This window comes from Xyrauchen texanus, chromosome 31, assembly GCF_025860055.1.
Source record: "Xyrauchen texanus isolate HMW12.3.18 chromosome 31, RBS_HiC_50CHRs, whole genome shotgun sequence".
Classification (NCBI taxonomy): Eukaryota; Metazoa; Chordata; class Actinopteri; order Cypriniformes; family Catostomidae; genus Xyrauchen; species Xyrauchen texanus.
In genome coordinates this window covers 17,978,272-17,997,095 of record NC_068306.1, presented here as the reverse complement: position 1 = coordinate 17,997,095, position 18,824 = coordinate 17,978,272, and the positions used below count along the sequence as shown (strand labels likewise).

The following is an 18,824-nucleotide window of genomic DNA, read 5'->3' as shown; positions in this document are numbered from 1 at the left end:
CTAGATGAGCCATCAATATTTTTGCTCCATTTTCCCAGAAAAGGTACATTTTAAATGCATACAGTATACAGTATCTGCTAAAGGTTAATTTAGTCAGTGTTTAGGAGTACACTGGCATATACTGTAGATGGTTTCAAAGCTAATAGACATGGACTAAAAGCCACAAAACTCCCATTTTGATTCCATGGGGTTTTTAAACCATTTTGTTAGTAATTACTCCTACTGAAAATATATGGAAATTGGAAATTAAACCTTTCTGCCTTTCCATTGGATATGATCATTATACTCTTTCTGGAAATTTGGGAGGTCTCTCAAAGTGACTGCAGGGGCTGAAATGGGTCAGTGTGATAATGCTACCATATCTGAGTTCAAAGAGGCTCAGCACTGGATCTGAACTGGATCTGGACTGCACCATGTGACAGTACCTTGGGAGGCGTGTCAGAGCCGGGGTACTCTCGCTGGTCCAGCTTGTTCCAACGCTGCATGAGTTTAATAACCATGGGATTGCTAAAGTCCACCAGCTGAAAACCTGTCACATTGGCTCCCCCATGCATGAAACGCTCCAGATTGATATCCTTAAAACCCTGCCAGAGCAAAGGAAGAGAAAGAAATACGAGAGAGAGAGAGAGAGAGAGAGAGAGAGAGAGAGAGAGAGAGAGAGAGAAAATCAAAACCTAGTTGGCAATGCGGTGCTACGATAAGAGAAATTTTGTAAACATTCATATCCAGCTCTCCTCTGTGAGCCAATTCCGTGCACAGCCAGAGAGCACAGCCAGAGTGTAGAGAGAGAAGGAGAGAGAGAGAGAGAGAGAGAGAGAGTGAGAGCGGTAGAGAGAGAACGCTCTGCTGCTCCCAGCATCATTAAAACACTCACCACCACTCAGACCGGAATACGAATTAGTCTCTCAAATTGATGTATCTTGCTTAATGAAAAGAGAGGATTAAGAAAAAAAAGAGGGAGGGAGGGAGGGCAAATCAAAGAAAGAGTGAGATAGAATGGATGAAAGAATGAGGGAGATGCCTGACAAACCAGTAGAAAGTCAGGCTGGGCGATAAAGCTAATTGAGATTTTGACATTAGTTAATAAATATCTTGATAATTATGTATTTGGTCTGAAATGATGATATTTTTTCAATCAGTGTCCAGTAGTAAAAAATATTTTTGAATCCTTTAAATAGTTGAACAGACAGTTTGATCTGATTCACAGATGTGTATCAAACTTACAAACTCTTATGCTGTTTTTATCTATCTTAACGCTTTTATACATGAAACGCTCTCATGTCTAAAGAAAAGGCTAACTAAAATTAACGCAATATTATGTCGCCTCATTTCAAATCAGCAAAATTTTTACGAATACTGTATACGGAGATATATCGCCCAGGCCTAGTAAAAAGTGTGAAATAAAGCAGAATATGAAATTAAAACTAGTTGACAGGGAAAATAAGGTGAAAAGGGAATACAATTTAACTCACCATATTTGCCATGATGTAATGGTAGCCTTTGACATGCTTGCCGATGCTCACAATCTGTGGAGGTAAATCCTAAAGTGAGAGCAAATCTTAAAAGCACATACAGTTGTCAACATTCACCCATCCTTTAAATTTATGACTGAGCTGTAAGCCGTTTGTAATTCTGCTGTTTTTTTAATCATTTCTAATCAAACACACTGCCTCTCCCCATACTGCTCCAATTTGAAGGATGTCAAAGCAAAGACAAGCAAGAATATCTTTAAATATTTGACAGCTACAGAATGTCAAAAGAAATATCAAGGGAGCAGTTTGTAGCAATAAAGAACTATACTAGTCTAAGGTGTCATTTCTGAAATTCAATTAAGGGAGGAAATCTGTTTTGTGTTCCCTCGGGAGTTTACGGTCATGCATATTCAGTTTTCTTTAATAAAAAGGCCCGCTTTATATATTTACCTCACAGCGCCCCCAAATCTCACCTGTTCCAGCATGTTATTGAGTCTCTCTGCTTCCACGTCTATCACAAACGTCTTTTCCTGTCTGCGGTCCAGGTCTTCGAGGAGCTGTCGGTAATTGGCATCATTAAAATTTTCGACGCATATGGCGCTGACCTGCCAACCATTCTGCCCTGCCTTTTCCATGATGGCCTGTAGAATTGAATATCCTAAAACAAAAAGGTAAACGGCAAGGCATTTCATCAGCGTATACAATATGACTGATATCATATTTTTCAGCCTTTTGACGATATTCAAAATATATCTTAAAATGTATGTTTTTGCTCTAATTTCTTTATTGTCAGAAGATCATTTCAACCAAACAGCCATTGTTGCCAAGTAACTTCAAAAGGTTTAATAAAAAAGTAAAATAAATAAAAAAAGAAAATGAACATAATCAAGGCATGAACTGTACTGTTGTTTTTCACAAAAAGTACAAAAGGAAGAATCATAGAGTAATTTTCCCACTAAAAAACATAGCAAAATATGTTTTACATTTTAAAGGCATTAATTCAATAAAAGAAAAATAAGACTTCAGTGAACATTGAGTGATGGCAGCTAAAAAAGAAGCTGAATCAGAGTTTTGAATCGATTCATTAAAACAGACAGATGAAATTGTTTATAGTAATGAATCGAACTTACCAATTTATAAAACTGTAGATAAACATAATCAAGGCATAATTGCTACATTCTTTTCCACCAAATAAACAAAAAACATTGAGACGTTTTCAATTATATGTACCAATATAATGGTATATGTAAAAAAGCTAATTTCCAACATATATTTTATTTTAAAGACATTTATATAAATCTTATATGATCTTATATTATAAATGTAATACTGTATATAGATAGACAGATAGATAGATAGATAGATAGATAGATAGATAGATAGATGTGCTAAAAACCAGTCCTGTCTCTAAATGAGCACATATTCACGAGCGAGGTCTGACATTTGTTCAGAAAGAATGTGATTTGTGACATTGTCAGTGAGTCATCCCTGCACCAGTGCGGTACTCTCTCATCTGCAACTGCAGGCCTGTGAGCGATCACATGGTGTAGATCGGGGAACACAGATACATACCTTCCATCCTCTCATGTAGACAAATTAATTTTAGTCCCCAATTCCCATGGGATCGCACAGTCCCAGCAGGCTCAATACCCAGAGAAACAGAAAAAACACCATCTCTTCAGTTACCTGACCTTAATCAACTGCAACCTTAAAACAGAAGCCATCGTCATGAAGCAACATAAGTGTCGGCTAAATTGGAAGGCAGAACGAGCAGCTTTTTGTCACCTTCTCCAAGATGTGATTGAGGCTCTCTGAGAGGACTGTGGAGCTCCATTCATCCCTTCTTATTCCAGCTAGCTGACCTCAGTTCTGCTTGTACTAATCAGACAGGGCTGATGTTGGATATGTTAATCTAGCTGTTTGAAATAGGCACTCAGAGCCTCTGCGGCCCACTTGACTCCAAGATGAGCAGATGTCCCTGTAAAACGGACCCTTATGGTCACAATCAGAATTTGGCAACGCAGCTCTCTCAGCTCCACCATTTAGAGGATTAACCTGTGCTTGATCTGGCAACCCTGTTGATAAATCAGGTGCCATGTCTATACACCGTTTCTCTTCATCATAAATTGCCACATGGGTGAGCATTTAAATTCGTTTTTGAATCAATTGTATAAATTAAAGGCAAGCACTGAATGTGTTAAAAACATGAGCTTTTAAAGACTCAGTGAAATAAAAATGTGAATTTTGTGGCTTGAAGCCATCTATGAGCTAGTAAGTGTTAATCTCGTGAACAAAATAACTGAAGCAATTGTTCACTGATGAAAGTCGAAAAAGACACATCATACAGATAATAAAACACAAAGTGTCTAAGTGTAAATAGCACCTGTCACACAGCACGGCTATTTGCACTCCGGTGGAAACAGAAATTAAAGATAAACTGCACCCCAAGTGTTCCTGCTTTTTTTCACGTGGACAACCCATTATACTACTTAACAGTTGAAGTCAGACATTTACACACACCTTAGCCAAATACATTTAAACTCCTGACATTAATCATGGAAAAAAATCAGTGTATTAAGTCAGTTAGGATCACTACTATATTTATATTCTTCCTTGCCAAGCAGCCTTTCAGGTTATGTCAATATAGGACTCGTTTTACTGTGGATATAGATACTTGTCTACCTGCTTCCTCCAGCATCTTCACAAGGTCCTTTGCTGCTATTCTGCGATTGATTTGCACTTTTGTAACCAAACTACGTTCATCTCTAGGAGACAGAATGTGTCTCCTTCCTGAGTGGAATGATGGCTGCGTGGTCCTATGGTGTTTATACTTGTCCACTTATACTTTTCTTTCCTGAGGTCTTGGCTGATTTCTTTTGATTTTCCCATGATGTCAAGCAAAGAGGCACTGAGTTTGAAGGAGGCCTTAAAATGCATCCACAAGTACACCTCCAATTCTGTACACCTCCTTTCCAAAGCTAAATGGCTAATTGTCTAAAGTCTTTATGTAATTTTCTGGAATTTTCCAAGAAGTTAACTTATTGTATGTAAACTTCTGACCTACAGGAATTGTGATTGGTTAAAAGTGAAACAATCTGTCTGTAAACAATTGTTGTTTACTCGTGTCATACACAAAGTAGATGTCCTAAACCACTGGCGTTGAACGTCCTTTTCAGGACGCGTCTTTTTAAATATGTCTTTCCGCCTCTGTGTAGTTCCTGGTTGCGGTCAATTTCTCTCCACTTCTGATGGTCATAAAAGCTGCCTCATGTGCCTGGGCTGCGATCACAGTGCGAGAACATAGCCATGGCAACGTTGTGGTTGTGGCTTTCTTTCCTCACGAGAGAAAGCCACTTCAGCCACCCCCTGTGTCGCTCCTTCTTCCCACGGGATTGAGGACGACCCGGCTGGCAGTGAAGGCGATTTGGAGATGACGACGGGCTCGGTTTCGCCGGGTAAATCCCCACGAACCACCTGCCCCCCGACACACTCGCTTGCTTCCGTCCGAGCTCGGGATGAGTGCGGCTCGCCTTGCGACCAGCAGGAATTCTCCCTTGAACCCCTGGAATTGGATGACGACGTCGCCGCTGCATCGGAGAGTGTCACAGCGGCATATGATGCTGATGACTCTTCTGGGCTGCCATCTTCGGGTCTGCTCGCCCCGTCTGAGGCTGACGCATGGATATCCACAATGCTTTCCTGGGCTGCCGTGAGCATGAGGCTGGACTGGAAACTTCCGCCCCCTCTCACAGCTAGTCGATCAGTTCCTCGGGTCAGGGCACCACTCATAGCCATGCACCCCCCATGGTTCCTTTCTTCCCGGAAGTGCATGACGAGCTGACGAGGTCGTGGAGGGCACATTTTACTACCCAGATCCGACCTCCTCGCTCATCCACTCTCGCTACCCTTGACGGTGGGGCGACCCACGGGTACATGGAGGTCCCCCAGGAGGATAGGGCTGTTGCGTTCCACCTGCGCCCCAAGAATGCCACCATCTGGCGGGATCGTTGGGTACCCCCCTCCAAGGCCTGTAGGATGACTTCGAAAGACCTACAGCTGCACTGGACAGGCTGCCTCTGCCGTGCATGACATGGCTCTCCTGCATGTCCACCAAGCCAAGGGACTTAAAGATCTGCACTTGGGTAGTCCTGATCCCGACATGCCGGAGGAACTGCGCTCTGCCACCGACCTCGCTCTCAGAGCCACAAAGGTCACAGCGCAGGCACGCGGGCAGGTGATGGACACCCTCGTGGTCCAGGAATGTCAACTATGGCTGAATGTGGTCGAGATGCGGGATGTTGACAAGGCTTGCTTTCTCAATGCCCCTGTCTCCCAGCTTGGCCTCTTCGGCGACGCGTCAACGACTCCGCCCAGCAGTCTTCAGCGGTAAGGAGGCAGACGGAAGTGGACGTTCCCTCAGGGAACGGAGGTTACAACAGTAACCGTGACGTTTTAATGACTTCAGCCTAAGCATATGTAAACTTCTGACTTCAACTGTATACATACATATCCCCCTGCAACTAACTGGCAAGCAGCAAATCTTGGTTCTTGGCTTTGATGTAATCAAAGGCTATAGGCTATTTTGTTTTTAATAAAAGATGAGCAATAGAAAATACGTCAACGCAGGACAGAATACAGCTTTCGTCAAGTGATTTCATGAGGTCTTTGAGGCAATTTTTATAATCCATAAAGTGCTAACTGAGTGACCATGGATTGAACAGTATATAACATATCTTGATGTTCTTGAAATATGGTAAATCATGTCAATTTAAGCATCACTGTGTATTATGGATAATGTGGACTGTTAAACAGCAATCAAAGCAGATCAACTTAAAAGCAGAGTAGCACACTTGCACAACCACACACACATTATACACACTCCTCTCACATTATACCTGCTCTATACTCTCAGTATCTGCAGACATCTGCAGTATCAACTGGTCAGTTTGTGTATTTATGTACAATTCTCTGCTTTTAGCTCTTTATGTTAATAATATGAGCCCCCCCAATGGAAAATAGAGCACAGCTTATTAGTAGCCTGGTGTGTGATGTGTATATGTAATTGAATATCCATGTGTATGCAGGACTAAAAAAAAACCAGAATCAACATAGGAGATTCCCTTATTTCTCATCCATCCCAGCAGGAGGAAACAGCACTGTTTGTTTGTGTTCGTGATTGTGTGTGTGTGCGTGTGTGTGTGTAGGGTCACAGAGAGCGAGAGAGTGGCTATGTTGGAAATGGGATACTAGCTTATTCCTTACTAAAGACTGCACAGTGCTCACTATACATATACTGCCTACTATTTCTAATAAAAATGATAAAGCTATGATAAAGCTTTCCAACAGTTGTATGCTAAATTGTTCTCACATGACCTCATTGTTGCATACGTTATGCTGCATACCATTCAACTCAAAATTGCAACATCTAATAAACCCAGATGTTCAGAAATAATAGAATAAGAAAACTGCAAAAGAATAGAAAAACATGCATTACATACAGTAAAATAATAAAATATTATTAATATGCATACAGGTAAGTGCATAAAACGTGAATAAAAATAACTAGAGAACAATGAGTAACAGTAAATAAAATGGACACTTTAAGTCTTTAGGGAGGGGTCACCCTCTCTCCCTCAGATCATGAAAAGACACATATTCTGCTGCTAAATTTATACATTCAGCCTTCTAGAACATATGAAAGTTTCTCCACATTACTCACTTTGCTGAATTCAGTCAGTATCTTATGAATTAAAAAAAATGTGTGTCTGATGGTCTCATTTACTGCACTTAGTGAGGAAGTGTAGTTCATCCTCTATGACTATTTGAGTGCAGTGTGAACACAGTCTGTCCTCTCTGAGTCTCCAGTTCTCTCTGTGCAGACCAGTCTCTGCAGCCAGACTGTGCTCACTCACTCGGTACTTCACCAGACGCTTCCTGTGATGGTAGTCTTTAATTCTGGTCAGATATGATGCTAATTTATATTGTCTTCATTTTTTTTAATAGGTTAATTTGTTAATTTCTTGAGTTTTCTTTGACAATGATGAATGTATTATTCTTGGGTTGTGTTTTGTATTTGTTTTAATTTTGCCTGCCTGAATTGAATTACAATAAATACTGTAAAGGATTTTTAGTGAGTGCTCTGCTCTGTGTATAAATACATAGTGTTGGTGATTTTCCAGGGAAGAGTCTTATAGGAGGAACCAGATTTTACTGGCTCTCTTTTAAATGTCAGTCAAGAGAGGGAATTTGCCCAGCCCAGATTAGAAGCACTTCTTTGAACTCCCAGGATATTTTTGTAAAATTCAAGGTTGAAGATTTCAACTGGACTTTTGTCCCAGGATTCATTATTTAGTTTATATTTGGGTCCCCAGATTACTGCTATATAGAAGGATGGTTTGATGATGCTGTCAAAGATTTTCTGCCACAGTTTGATTCGGGGGTTAAATATGAATATAATATTTTTCTTATACTGTAAAATGCCCTATGAGCCTTGTCTGTAAGGTCCTTTATAGCCATGCCAAATTGTCCAGAAGCCGAGATTATCAGACCTAAATAATTGTAACTGAATTTACCGTTCTGTCACTCACTCAACGTTGTGTCGATGTAGTGACACTAGAGGTCGCTCTTGGGAGCCCCAAACATCTCAGATCTTTGTGTAAAGGTCAATGAGAATTGGTAAGTGGAATTTGCATGCCACTTCCCTGGACATAGGGGTATAAAAGGAGCTGGAATGCATCCACTCATTCAGAATTTTTTTCTTAGCTGAGCAGTTGTGTGTCAGCAAACTGAATTTCACTGCTGGTCCATTCACCTCTCAACGAGAAACATTTGCTGTTGAATATACGGTGCATTCCAGCAGCTTTCTCTCCGTCTGCACGATCAGTGCAGAGTACGCCCCTGGGTGCTTCGACAGCGCTAAAAGTGTATATTTTCTGAGCAAAGAATATATTTTCTTCTTTTAGAGCAAATACATTGATGTGAACATCATTTGTAAAGTTTCTAAGTAGTTTAAAAAAAATGTCTTCTACGTTGCGGTCACGGATTTCTTTCTTCCGGGGGTAAGCCACTTCTGCCATACCCTGCGCCGGTCTTTCTACCTACAGGTATGAGGCCGGCCTGGTTGACGCTGAAGACGATTTGGGGGCTTCAATGTATTTGGTTACACAGGGTAATGCCCTGCGGACCGCTCATTCCCCAGCATGCTTGTTTGCTCCCGTCTAGTTCTGGGATGAGACTGGCAGCTCATCTCAGTGCCAGCCTAATGTCTCTTTCGAAGCTCGCGAGATGGATGAGATTTCAATCACTGCATCGGAGAGCGCCTTGGTGATGTCGGACTCCGAGGACTCAATTTGGCTAGCGCCTTTGTGTGTGCCGGGCTCAGTCTGAGTCTGACACGGAGCTGACTGACATGCTTGCCCAGGCCACCGTGAGTGTCGGACTGGTGCGTAACCCTCCACCCGCTCCTGAGCACTCACAGCTTGATGATTGGTTCCTGGGGTCAGGGCGCCGTTCATGGCCATGCCCTTTCTTCCCAGAGGTGCACAACGAGCTGACGAGGTCGTGGGGGACACTTTTTTCTGTCTGAACCCGATCCCTTAGCTCGTCCGCTCTCACTACCCTCGACGGCGGGGTGGCCGAGGGTTATGCCGTGATTCCTCAGGTGGATAAGGCAGGTGCGGTGCACTTGTGCCCGCAAAGTGCCATCGTGTGGGAGAGTCACTGACATAGTCCTACAGAGCCTGTAGGACTATGTCGTCTCTGGTGGCCAAAGCCTAAAGCGCCACTGGTCAGGCTGCCTCCGCCCTGCATTCCATGGCCCTCCTGCAAGTCCTCCAGGACATGGCACTGAAACAACTGCATAAGGGTAGTTCTGACCCCAATGTGCTGCAGGAACTGTAGTGTCAGCATGCCTTGTCAGCGTCCCTCACAGAGCAAGGTAAGTGCTTCAAGGGTTCCCTCAGTGCAGTCACCTCGTGTCGAAACGACGCTCCTCGACGTGTTGTTTCCTGCTCCCCCCGCCACGTAGCCCTACACCCAGATACGTCAGTTGTGATTGTCCCTTTAATGGATTGTGGATGCCATCGCTTTGGCATACCAGGCCCAGGCCGTGCCCACCCCTTTGGGAATATGAGCACACTCTACAAGACCGGAGCTTGGATATGTGGCTAGGGCTTTCCAACCCGTCGTGTCGGTTGGCCAGGATCATCTGACTCGGCTATGTGATTTAGTTCGCCAGGCAACCGCCCTTGTTCCGCTGACCTGCGTGCAGAAATCATGGTCCTTCTGCAGAAGGGCACGATAGAGCCTGTCCCTCCAGCAGAGATGGGTTGTGGGTTGTGGCCAATCCTGAACCTGCAAGTTCTGAACCGGGCCTTGCACAGTCTCCAGTTCAAGATGGTTATGCCAAAGCGCATTTTGGCATGCGTCCTGCATCAAGATTGTTTAATGGCAGTAGCCCTCCTGACCATGCTCACTTCCATCAAGAGGGTTGGGACCTGCAAGTGTTCTCTGTCAGCAAAACGTGCCTGGAGTTCAGTCCAGAGGACTCTTGTGTGATCCTGAGACCCCGACTGGGCTATGTGCCAAGGTTCCCATGACCCCTTTTAGGGTTCAGGTGGTGAGCCTGCAAGCGCTGCCTCGGGAGGAGGCAGACCCAGCCTTATCGTTGCTGTGTCCGGTGCGTGCTTTGCACATCTACTTGACGATTGCTTTAGTCTTAGACCCTCTGAGTAGCTCTTTGTCTGTTTGGTGGACAGCGGAAACGGAACGCTGGCCCAGGCCATGCCCGCCCCTTTGTGAATATGAGCACATTCTAAGTTTGGCATCCTCATGGGCACAGGCCAATGGCACCTCTCTAGCAGACATCTGCAGAGCAGCGGTCTGGGCAACACACAATACCTTTGCGAGATTTTACAATCTCCAGTCTCGTCAAGTATTTTGTCAGGTACGAACAAGTAAGTTTGGAAATGCAGGACAGCTGGCCAGGTGTACTGCTTGCATATAGTGCATTTCCCCTCCATGAGGCGAAGATGTGCACTCTTACTCCCATGCGACTTCATGAACCATGAACCCTGGATGCCCTTTCTCCCTAGCCCTCTGGCTCGTGAACTCAGTGGAGGAATTCGTAGTCGGACCCAGTACGTGTGCTAACATGCCCTGTACTGGGGTTGGTGCTCCACAGGTGTCGGTTAACCCTTCTGTGATGTATCTCCTGTGGAACATTCTCCCTTTCTGTAGACCCATGTCTCCCTTGGGCAGAGCCCTCTCTGCCCCGGTTTCTGTGTTTGTAGAGATTCTCCCCTTCGAGGCAGGACCTAATGCCACAACTCTTCCATGTGCAGCTGTGAGCCCATGTGATGAATTTGCCACATGATAACCTCCCCTTCAGAGCAGTATGTGGTCTCCAAGGGGTCTTTTCCCCCTGTAGAATAGGAAATGAAAAGAACACTTTCCCCATGCATATAATTAGCATTAAATAGCCCCAGTCGAATAACGAAATACTCTGTGGAGAAAAAACATAGAGAGAAAAGGCCAATGCTGGCGCGGCCTGCTTCCATGCTAGATCATCCCTCACCCCCAGGGATGTGGGAAACTATACAATGTTTTTAAGGCCTTTGAGGGAGGCTACGTAAAGTCCGTGTGCATCTGCTTTTACGCACGCAGTAGCCTGCTTGCACCTGCATAAGCAGTTCACGTATCACAGTTCAGTTGTGCCATTTTGTATAGGGACCCCCAGTGTCAATACATCGACACAATGTCGAGTGAGTGACAGAAGGGGAACGTCTTGGTTAATGTCGTAAGCTACGTTCCATGATGGAGGGGTCGAGACATTGTGTTCCTCTTGCCACAATGCTGTACTACCTGCTGAAATGTCCGGGACCTTGTCTCGGCTCCTCAGCACAAAATCTGAATGAGTGGATGCATTCCAGCTCCTTTTATACCCATATGTCTTGGGGAGTGGCATGCAAATTCTCATTGGCCTTTTCTCAAAGATCTGAGGTGTTTGAAGCTCCCAAGAGCAACTCCTAGTGTCACTACATCGACACAATGTCTTGTTCCCACCATCAGGGAGCAACCCGGAGCAACCTGGTGTTAAGTGCCTTGCTCAAGGACACAATGGTGGTGGCTGTGGGGATCAAACCGACAACCTTCTGCTTAACAGTTTAGTGCTTTAGCCCACTACACCACCACCACTCCCTTAAGATGATTTTTCTTTTGAGACTTTAAACTTGTTAAACATTTATGAGAGCGAGAGGGAGACCCTGTTTCTGGCCAACAAAACTGCTCATTAGTGTAACTGAGAACCTGGACCAGGCCCCACTCTCAAGAGAATAAGCTTCTCTTTTATTAACAGGCTTCCTGGGAATCAAATCCAGAGTGGTTCATAATTCCTAGTCACCTGACTCCATGAGTCCACCAATAAACACAATATTTATATTGAAATTTGACAAGTATATCTTTTGTAGCTATTTAACAAATGGAAATGGGTATCAGTGGGAATGGATGCATTTCTGGGCCTGTTATTGTCTTACCTCTGTCAGTATCGTACAGAAAGACAAAGCGCTTCCAGTCGTAGTGGTCTAGGAGGCTGAGAAGGGCCCCTCGTATGGATGGCCGCAGCTGTAAGACAAACTGGCTCTCGCCCTCATTGGGGAAACTGGGCGTGATGAGGGAAATGTGCAGTGCACCACAGAAGGATGTTAGCGTGTGAACAGAACGCTTGTCGTACAGGCCGAAAATGGCAAACACGCCCCTGGAGTACTGTGAACAGACTGCAAAGCAAAACAACAGAGAGGAAGAGAGTGAGAGTTAGATACTTAAACATTAATTACACAAAACCTAAGGGAGAACAGAACATTTACTTGAGCATTAAAACCAAGCTTACGTTAGTATTCTGCTATGGGGCTCTTGTCTAGGTGCTTGAAACATTAATGAAATGGCCTGGGAGACTCATCCACTGAGTGAACAAGTAAATTTATTCGCTACAACAATTCTATTACCAAGCCAGCCAATTTTTTGTGGTTTTCAACGTTTCACAAGAATTGCACCACATTTTCTAAATCAGCACATTTGTCTTGTTTTCCAAAATAAATATCCAGTCATCCCTAAAACAAAATGAATTGACTTGTGAAACAAAATTCCATTAGCAATTATAACTTGTATTATATTAAGGAGTTTATTTTTCTTACCCCATTGGTAAATAGCTTTTTTCCCCTTGTTTTAACAATACATCAATGTTTAAAGCTGTTGATGCTTAAAACATGCAGAAGAAGAAGAAGGAAAAAAGCCAATGGGGTAAGAAAAATATACTTAATTCAAAAGATAATATCTGAAAATAAGTCTCATCGTATTTTCTTGTTTTAAAGATGTTTAGAGTGGAAAACAAATGCTAATATATACATTTATCATTTACTCTATATATATTAAGCAGCCAATTTCTCACAGAAAACACAAAGCCATAGTTTAACTTGGGAAATGAGCTACTGGGAGCATCCTTTCTTAATAGACTTTGCACCAAAAACACAGGGAAAAATTGGATTGTGCATACTTAATGGTTGAACTTGCTCATTATTTAGTCAGAGCTGCAGCTGTAAGTGCCAGCAGTTTCCATATATATATATATATATATATATATATATATATATATATATATATATATATATATATATGCTGTATTGTAATGAGATCAACGCTGCTTTCTGCTTGTGTTTTTGCAATTCTGAGAAACTTCAGTGGCATCCGAAGCAATGTTTGAACTACTGCTGTAGTCTGAAGTGAAAGTTAAACAGACCCTTCCCAAAAATCTCTCTCATGCCTGACAGTCTCACAGTTACTGTCATTTTTCACTATTTATCTTGCAGTAAGTCTGACTACTTTACTTTGAAAAGCCTGAAACTTTACTGCTTTACACGTATACAAAAAATAACACCTTCCTTTAATGATTTGAACAGACAACGACATGTCAAATCTAAGAAACTACTCATTGTACGCTCACATTGCAAATCCACATTGACTTTCAAGTAACATTTCGAACTCCAGTACAGCACACCTACCTTTGCACCACACTGCTACAAGCTTGACAGGTGCTAAAGTGACATACCAAACTTAGAGTCATCACACAAAATCATTGCTGAGATACTGTGATTGTTCATGCATGTTTTCAATGTTTTTTTGAGCAAAGGAAAACATGAGGGCTTATATACACAGACATGGGTAAAAAGATAACATGACAACCAATGAATAAACAGAACTAATAAACAAGACAATAAAGCTGGAACCAATGACAAGACAAGACTAATAAACTAAAGACCAATCATGACACAACACGTGAAAAATGACAGTGATGACTTGTCATATGACAAGACAGGGAAATCACATGACTAGGTGTTCGGTGGTCAAGGCAGTCAGGGACTAAGAGAGCTCAGTGGTCATGGTAGTGATGGGCATTTTTGAAACATGCTTCATAAAGCTTCAAAATCATTTACAAATCAATTGTTTTAAACCTATGCTTTGAAGCACGTATCAAACTGGACAAGTTACGTGATTTCAGCAAACGAGGCTTCGTTACGTCACACTGATCTGAAACAGTGAAGCACTCAATTTTCGAGTCCCACACTGACCAAGTGTGACTTATTACCATAAAGTTTTTTTTAAATGTTTATTGCACATCTGTTTAAGCATTAATATTTTTAACATTTGTTTATACAAAACAAGTATTGTTTGGTTGAAAATATGATTGTTTTTCAAGACTCCGGGCACTGGCTCTGGGACGGACGAGGCTCTGGGTGCTGGCTCTGGGACGGACAAGACTTCGGGCGCTGGCTCTGGGACGGACGAGGCTCTGGGTGCTGGCTCTGGGATGGACAAGGCTCTGGGCACTGGCTCGTTGGCCGTGGCATGTGTGGTGACCACTGGAGGAGTGCTCATTTCCTCATCTGCCACTCCAACAGTAAAGGCTGAACCACTCAATAACAGAGCAAAGTCAATATACTGTTAAAGGGTCCAATCTATTCCACCTGCAGGCATCAGGGAATAGATGGGCTCATTTAATCCTGCATGGAATTATAATTTGAGGGAGACCTCTTCGAAACCCACCTGGTCACAAAGTCCACAAAAGACTGCCACAAAATCCTCAATGGGATGATCCTCTTTGCAGAGACGAATAATTTTTATTGCTGGTTTCATGATGCGGGTCATGTATTCTGTAACGTAGAGGCAGGCTGAAGACAGTAACAGACGAAGATGAAGACAATGATGTTCTGAGAACCCAAGTGCAGTTTAATTAACAATAACAGAAAATACAAAAAAACTAGAACAAAAAACGTGACTAGACTTGAAGAAAGTAACTAGACAATGAATAAACAAAGACAAAAATAAGACTAGGAAGCAACGTTACAAAGACAAAACAAGACCAGGAACAAAGGCAAACATAAGGGCTTAAATACACAGACATGGGTTACAAGATAACATGACAACCAATGAATTAACAGAACTTATAAACAAGATTACAAGACAATAAACCAGGAACCAACAAGACTAATAAACTAAAAACCAATCATGATAGGACACATGAAACATGAGGATCACATGACAAGACAGGGAAATAACATGACTAGACATATGACAAAAAACATTAACAAGAAAATGAACAAAACTTGAAATTAAAAGACAATCCAAAGCATGAACAAAACACACATATCGGTGACAAATTAAAATGATACTTAACAGTTAATTAACTGTATGCTTGTTATGATTTCTATGCTGATAAATACCACCAATCAGGAAAAACTTTAATTGCTTATTTTTGCTTATTTTGTAAGGCAAATGGCTTATTTTTGGCTTGTTTTTCCAGACCAGGTTGCTTGTTTCTCTTGCAAGATCTGTCAACACTGCAACTGGTATTTCACCCCTTAGCGCAGAGTACTGTCATTTTAAAAAGAACATTATTAGCCATTTGTTTATTTTGTTCTAACCGGGTACCATTTGGAAAGGAGGCTGCGGAACTTCTGAACCAGAATTAAAAAATACTGTTTTTGCTCAGAACTAACTGAAATAAAAACATTTAGGGTTTTAGTCCCTGCCCTCAGGACATGATTTTAAAGATTCATACCAATTATCTGACAAAGCATTCAAAAGATGAATCACTTTATATAAAATTTTGAAATGGCAGAGAGACAATATGGCCATTGTCAGAAAACTGGTATTGTTGAAATCCTCATGACCCAAGAAATCCATTGACACCTCATGATTTTAGGCAAAAATGCAAAAAAAAAGATCTGCAAAAAGAGCCCTTTTTTAGATTTCTTGACCCATAGGTGATGCTGTTACCAAACTTGGCCTCCTCAGATCATGGTCCTAATTAAGCATACCAAGTTTCATTTCGATCGGACAAAACGTTGCCAAGGAACAACCTCTCTCCTATTTGGCATCCTCAAGGCTGAAATTTTTGATGTGTTGTAAGGAAACAGCTTGGTCTATAAAAAAAAGCTTTTAATAACTTCTGGCCAGCACTGTCTCAAGATTATCTGACAGACATTTGGGGAAGATCCAATAAAGGCTGTAGGAAGATTTTGTAAAAGTGAGTTTTCATCAAATTTCAAGATGGCTGCCAAAATCGTGGGCATAGTTGTTAGATCTGTACACAAGGAGATGAATCAGATGATATATGATATATGTGTGTTTAGAAGTTATTAGCTGTTTAAAGTCAAGTTTTTAACTTGTGATGATGCTAAAGGGTTGAGTTGAAGACCCCAAAGTTTGGCAGGTTAATGATCCTCACAACATTCCTATTGACAGTCCTACGGGCTGCCATACACTTACAGCCAAGAATAATAACCTCCGGAGGAGCATGACTGCTGTGTGCATTTTCCATTTCCCTTTTGGATTTATAACTATTAGCCCTAACCCTAACATAATAAACATGCAAAAAACAAACAAACAAAAAATCGACTAGCGACTCTGTGTGTGTGGACAGCGGAACTATGTTGTGAAATTTTAAATAATACCAAGCTACAGAAAGTCAGATTTTTTTTTTTATCAAATTGTTCATTATGTTTCCAGTTGTTACGATCCCTGGTTGTCTGCCCCGTGTTTTCCGTGTCGCCATGATTTCCGTCCTTCATCACTGTGTCATTGTTCGTTTGTTATCATCATGTGTCTGTGTACTTAAACCCCGCTGTTCCTCCATTCCCTTGTCGTTCGTTGTTTTGAGGTCCTGACTGTTTTGATGTTCTGACTGTTTTGGAAGGTCCCAATGTTTCTTGTCTTGCCGTGTTCATCCTGCCGTGTTTACCCAGTCCGTGTTCCTTCAATGTTTTCATGTTTTAGTTTCAGTTTTCCCATCGTGGTTGTTTCATTTGTTCCTGTCTGTTTATTTTATTTGTCATTGTTCAATAAACCCGCGTGTAGTTCCAAACTCCCCGTCTGTCTCCGCCTTCTTTCCATAACACCAGTAGTGTTGGTTATTCATGTTTTTGAAATGTTACTGACATTACAGATGATTTTCAGTAAAGCTGAATAAATAATTCTGATTCAAAATAATGGCCTGCATTAATTTTGTTTGCTCTGCACCCATTGAAGAACTTCACATAAAATGTACGCCATGCTGTTGTGTCCAGTGACTCGGCACATCAGAAATGTAACACTTAAATAACAGTCTAGGCTAGAGTGTTGTGAACAGTATTCAGTAAGTTAATTGAAATTATGAGTTGCGTATAGCAAAGCCAGAATGCAAAGTCTGTGGGTAATGTCCAATGTGTATGTGGGGTTAACAAACATTTATATGAAAATAATAATTTTAATGAAAATAATAATTATACAGTATTTTTCATTTGCATTGTTCACACTGGGTTCACTGAGCATTGAAGCCATTGAAATGTTTACAACAGACTTCACAGTAAAGGCTATTATGCAAAAATGCAATTCCCATAACAACCTTCAACTTATTACAGTCCCTCTATCTGCAGGGCTGGATATCTACCAAAATCACCACCTCATCTATCCCTGGGGGAAAGTGGGAGCAAGAGTAGAGTGGGGTGGAGGTGGTTGTGCTAAAGGGGACATGGAGGCTGCTTGTAGCAATCAAGACAGCAATTATGTTAGCAAGATTCTCACCAAATGCCTCTTTTAGTCCACAACACAAGATGTGTTCAAGGTGATCCGATCTCAAGTGGTCAGCACTAAATACAGGAGTAAACAGGATCTAACACGTTTTGTAATTGGATCAATAAACCCCACAAATGGAGGTAGTCAAAACATGCAATGCATTTGAAGTGATGCATCCTGGACAGCGGCAAAGAGCTACCCCTCACCTGTCAATGGACTGCTGTTAGCTAAAACACGAGATTTTCGTCCTGCTTTAAAAGCAAATAACCGTCCGATCTGAAATTGTAAAAGCAAATACATTTACAAGCTCGATAACTTCACTGATCTTCTTCAATGTGTCTGACATTAACATGCAGTGACACAGATACACACATATCTGGAGCTCAGCTAATGCGGGGACAAAGGATAAATCTGCTTGAAATGTTATGTTTTTGCTTTGATTTTATTTCAACTATATTTGGGAGAAACAGTGTTGATTTTCCTTGTGCTTTCCTTGTATTTTCTGACTTTGAAAATCTTTGACTATGATCATACAATAACACAATGACATAGTGATTGATGTACGTCGTCATGAAATCAGAGACCCTCCCCTCCAAATCTGAACACAAGTGGTCACAGGAGGCGCCTTTGAGACTCATTGTAATTAGGGATGTGCCATGGTGGTCTACTAATAGACTAGTAGTCCAACAACTGACTAGTCGATTAGTGGGTTTGACTACTAACATTAATATTTTTAGTGGTGGTCATTTTAAGGGGAGACACAATACTCAAGTTAATTGAGTGACACAACTTCATAAAGTGCATTTTCACAGGATTAGAGCTTGCTTATAAGTGAATAATAGTCAACACTTTTAAACCTTCTGCAAGAAATTTGTCTCTTAAATGCTTTAAATTTAGTACATTCATGTACCACTGCTGTTTCATCCATTAAAATGCCACATCATCAGTACAAGACGATCACTGTCGGACATTAAATCCTTTTCTGTGAGTAATGCTCCAGTATTTATAAGGTGTTGTGGAGAGATTAAAGTCTTTTGCTGATTCTGTCTGACACTGCTTAAATAGTTGCAGAAAAAAAAACTGCTTGATGTCATAAACTATAAGTATACCAGCATTGTTATCTTGCAGTCCTGCGCATTTGAATGTGCAGCGAGGATCACCCTGAGTCTCACAAGTGCTCTGGTAACATTAAAATGCATCATTCTGCATTAAGTGGTTTTGTGCTGCTCTGTAGCGGAGCCTTTCTTA

The 18,824-nt window shown here is 41.7% G+C and overlaps 1 protein-coding gene across 5 annotated transcripts in view; it reads right to left on the bottom strand.

The window, feature by feature from the left end:
• The window catches only part of LOC127625346 (glutamate receptor 4), a 124,728-nt gene that overhangs the window by 47,358 nt on the left and 58,546 nt on the right, over positions 1 to 18,824 (bottom strand). For all 5 annotated transcript variants that reach the window (XM_052100591.1, XM_052100595.1, XM_052100592.1 and 2 more), the window contains exons 3-6: positions 12,005 to 12,244; positions 1,946 to 2,130; positions 1,473 to 1,526; positions 426 to 584 (exon numbers count right to left, since the gene is read on the bottom strand). In XM_052100591.1, coding sequence (XP_051956551.1) covers positions 426 to 584; positions 1,473 to 1,526; positions 1,946 to 2,130; positions 12,005 to 12,244 — 638 coding nt within the window. The remainder of the gene's footprint in view (positions 1 to 425; positions 585 to 1,472; positions 1,527 to 1,945; positions 2,131 to 12,004; positions 12,245 to 18,824) is intronic.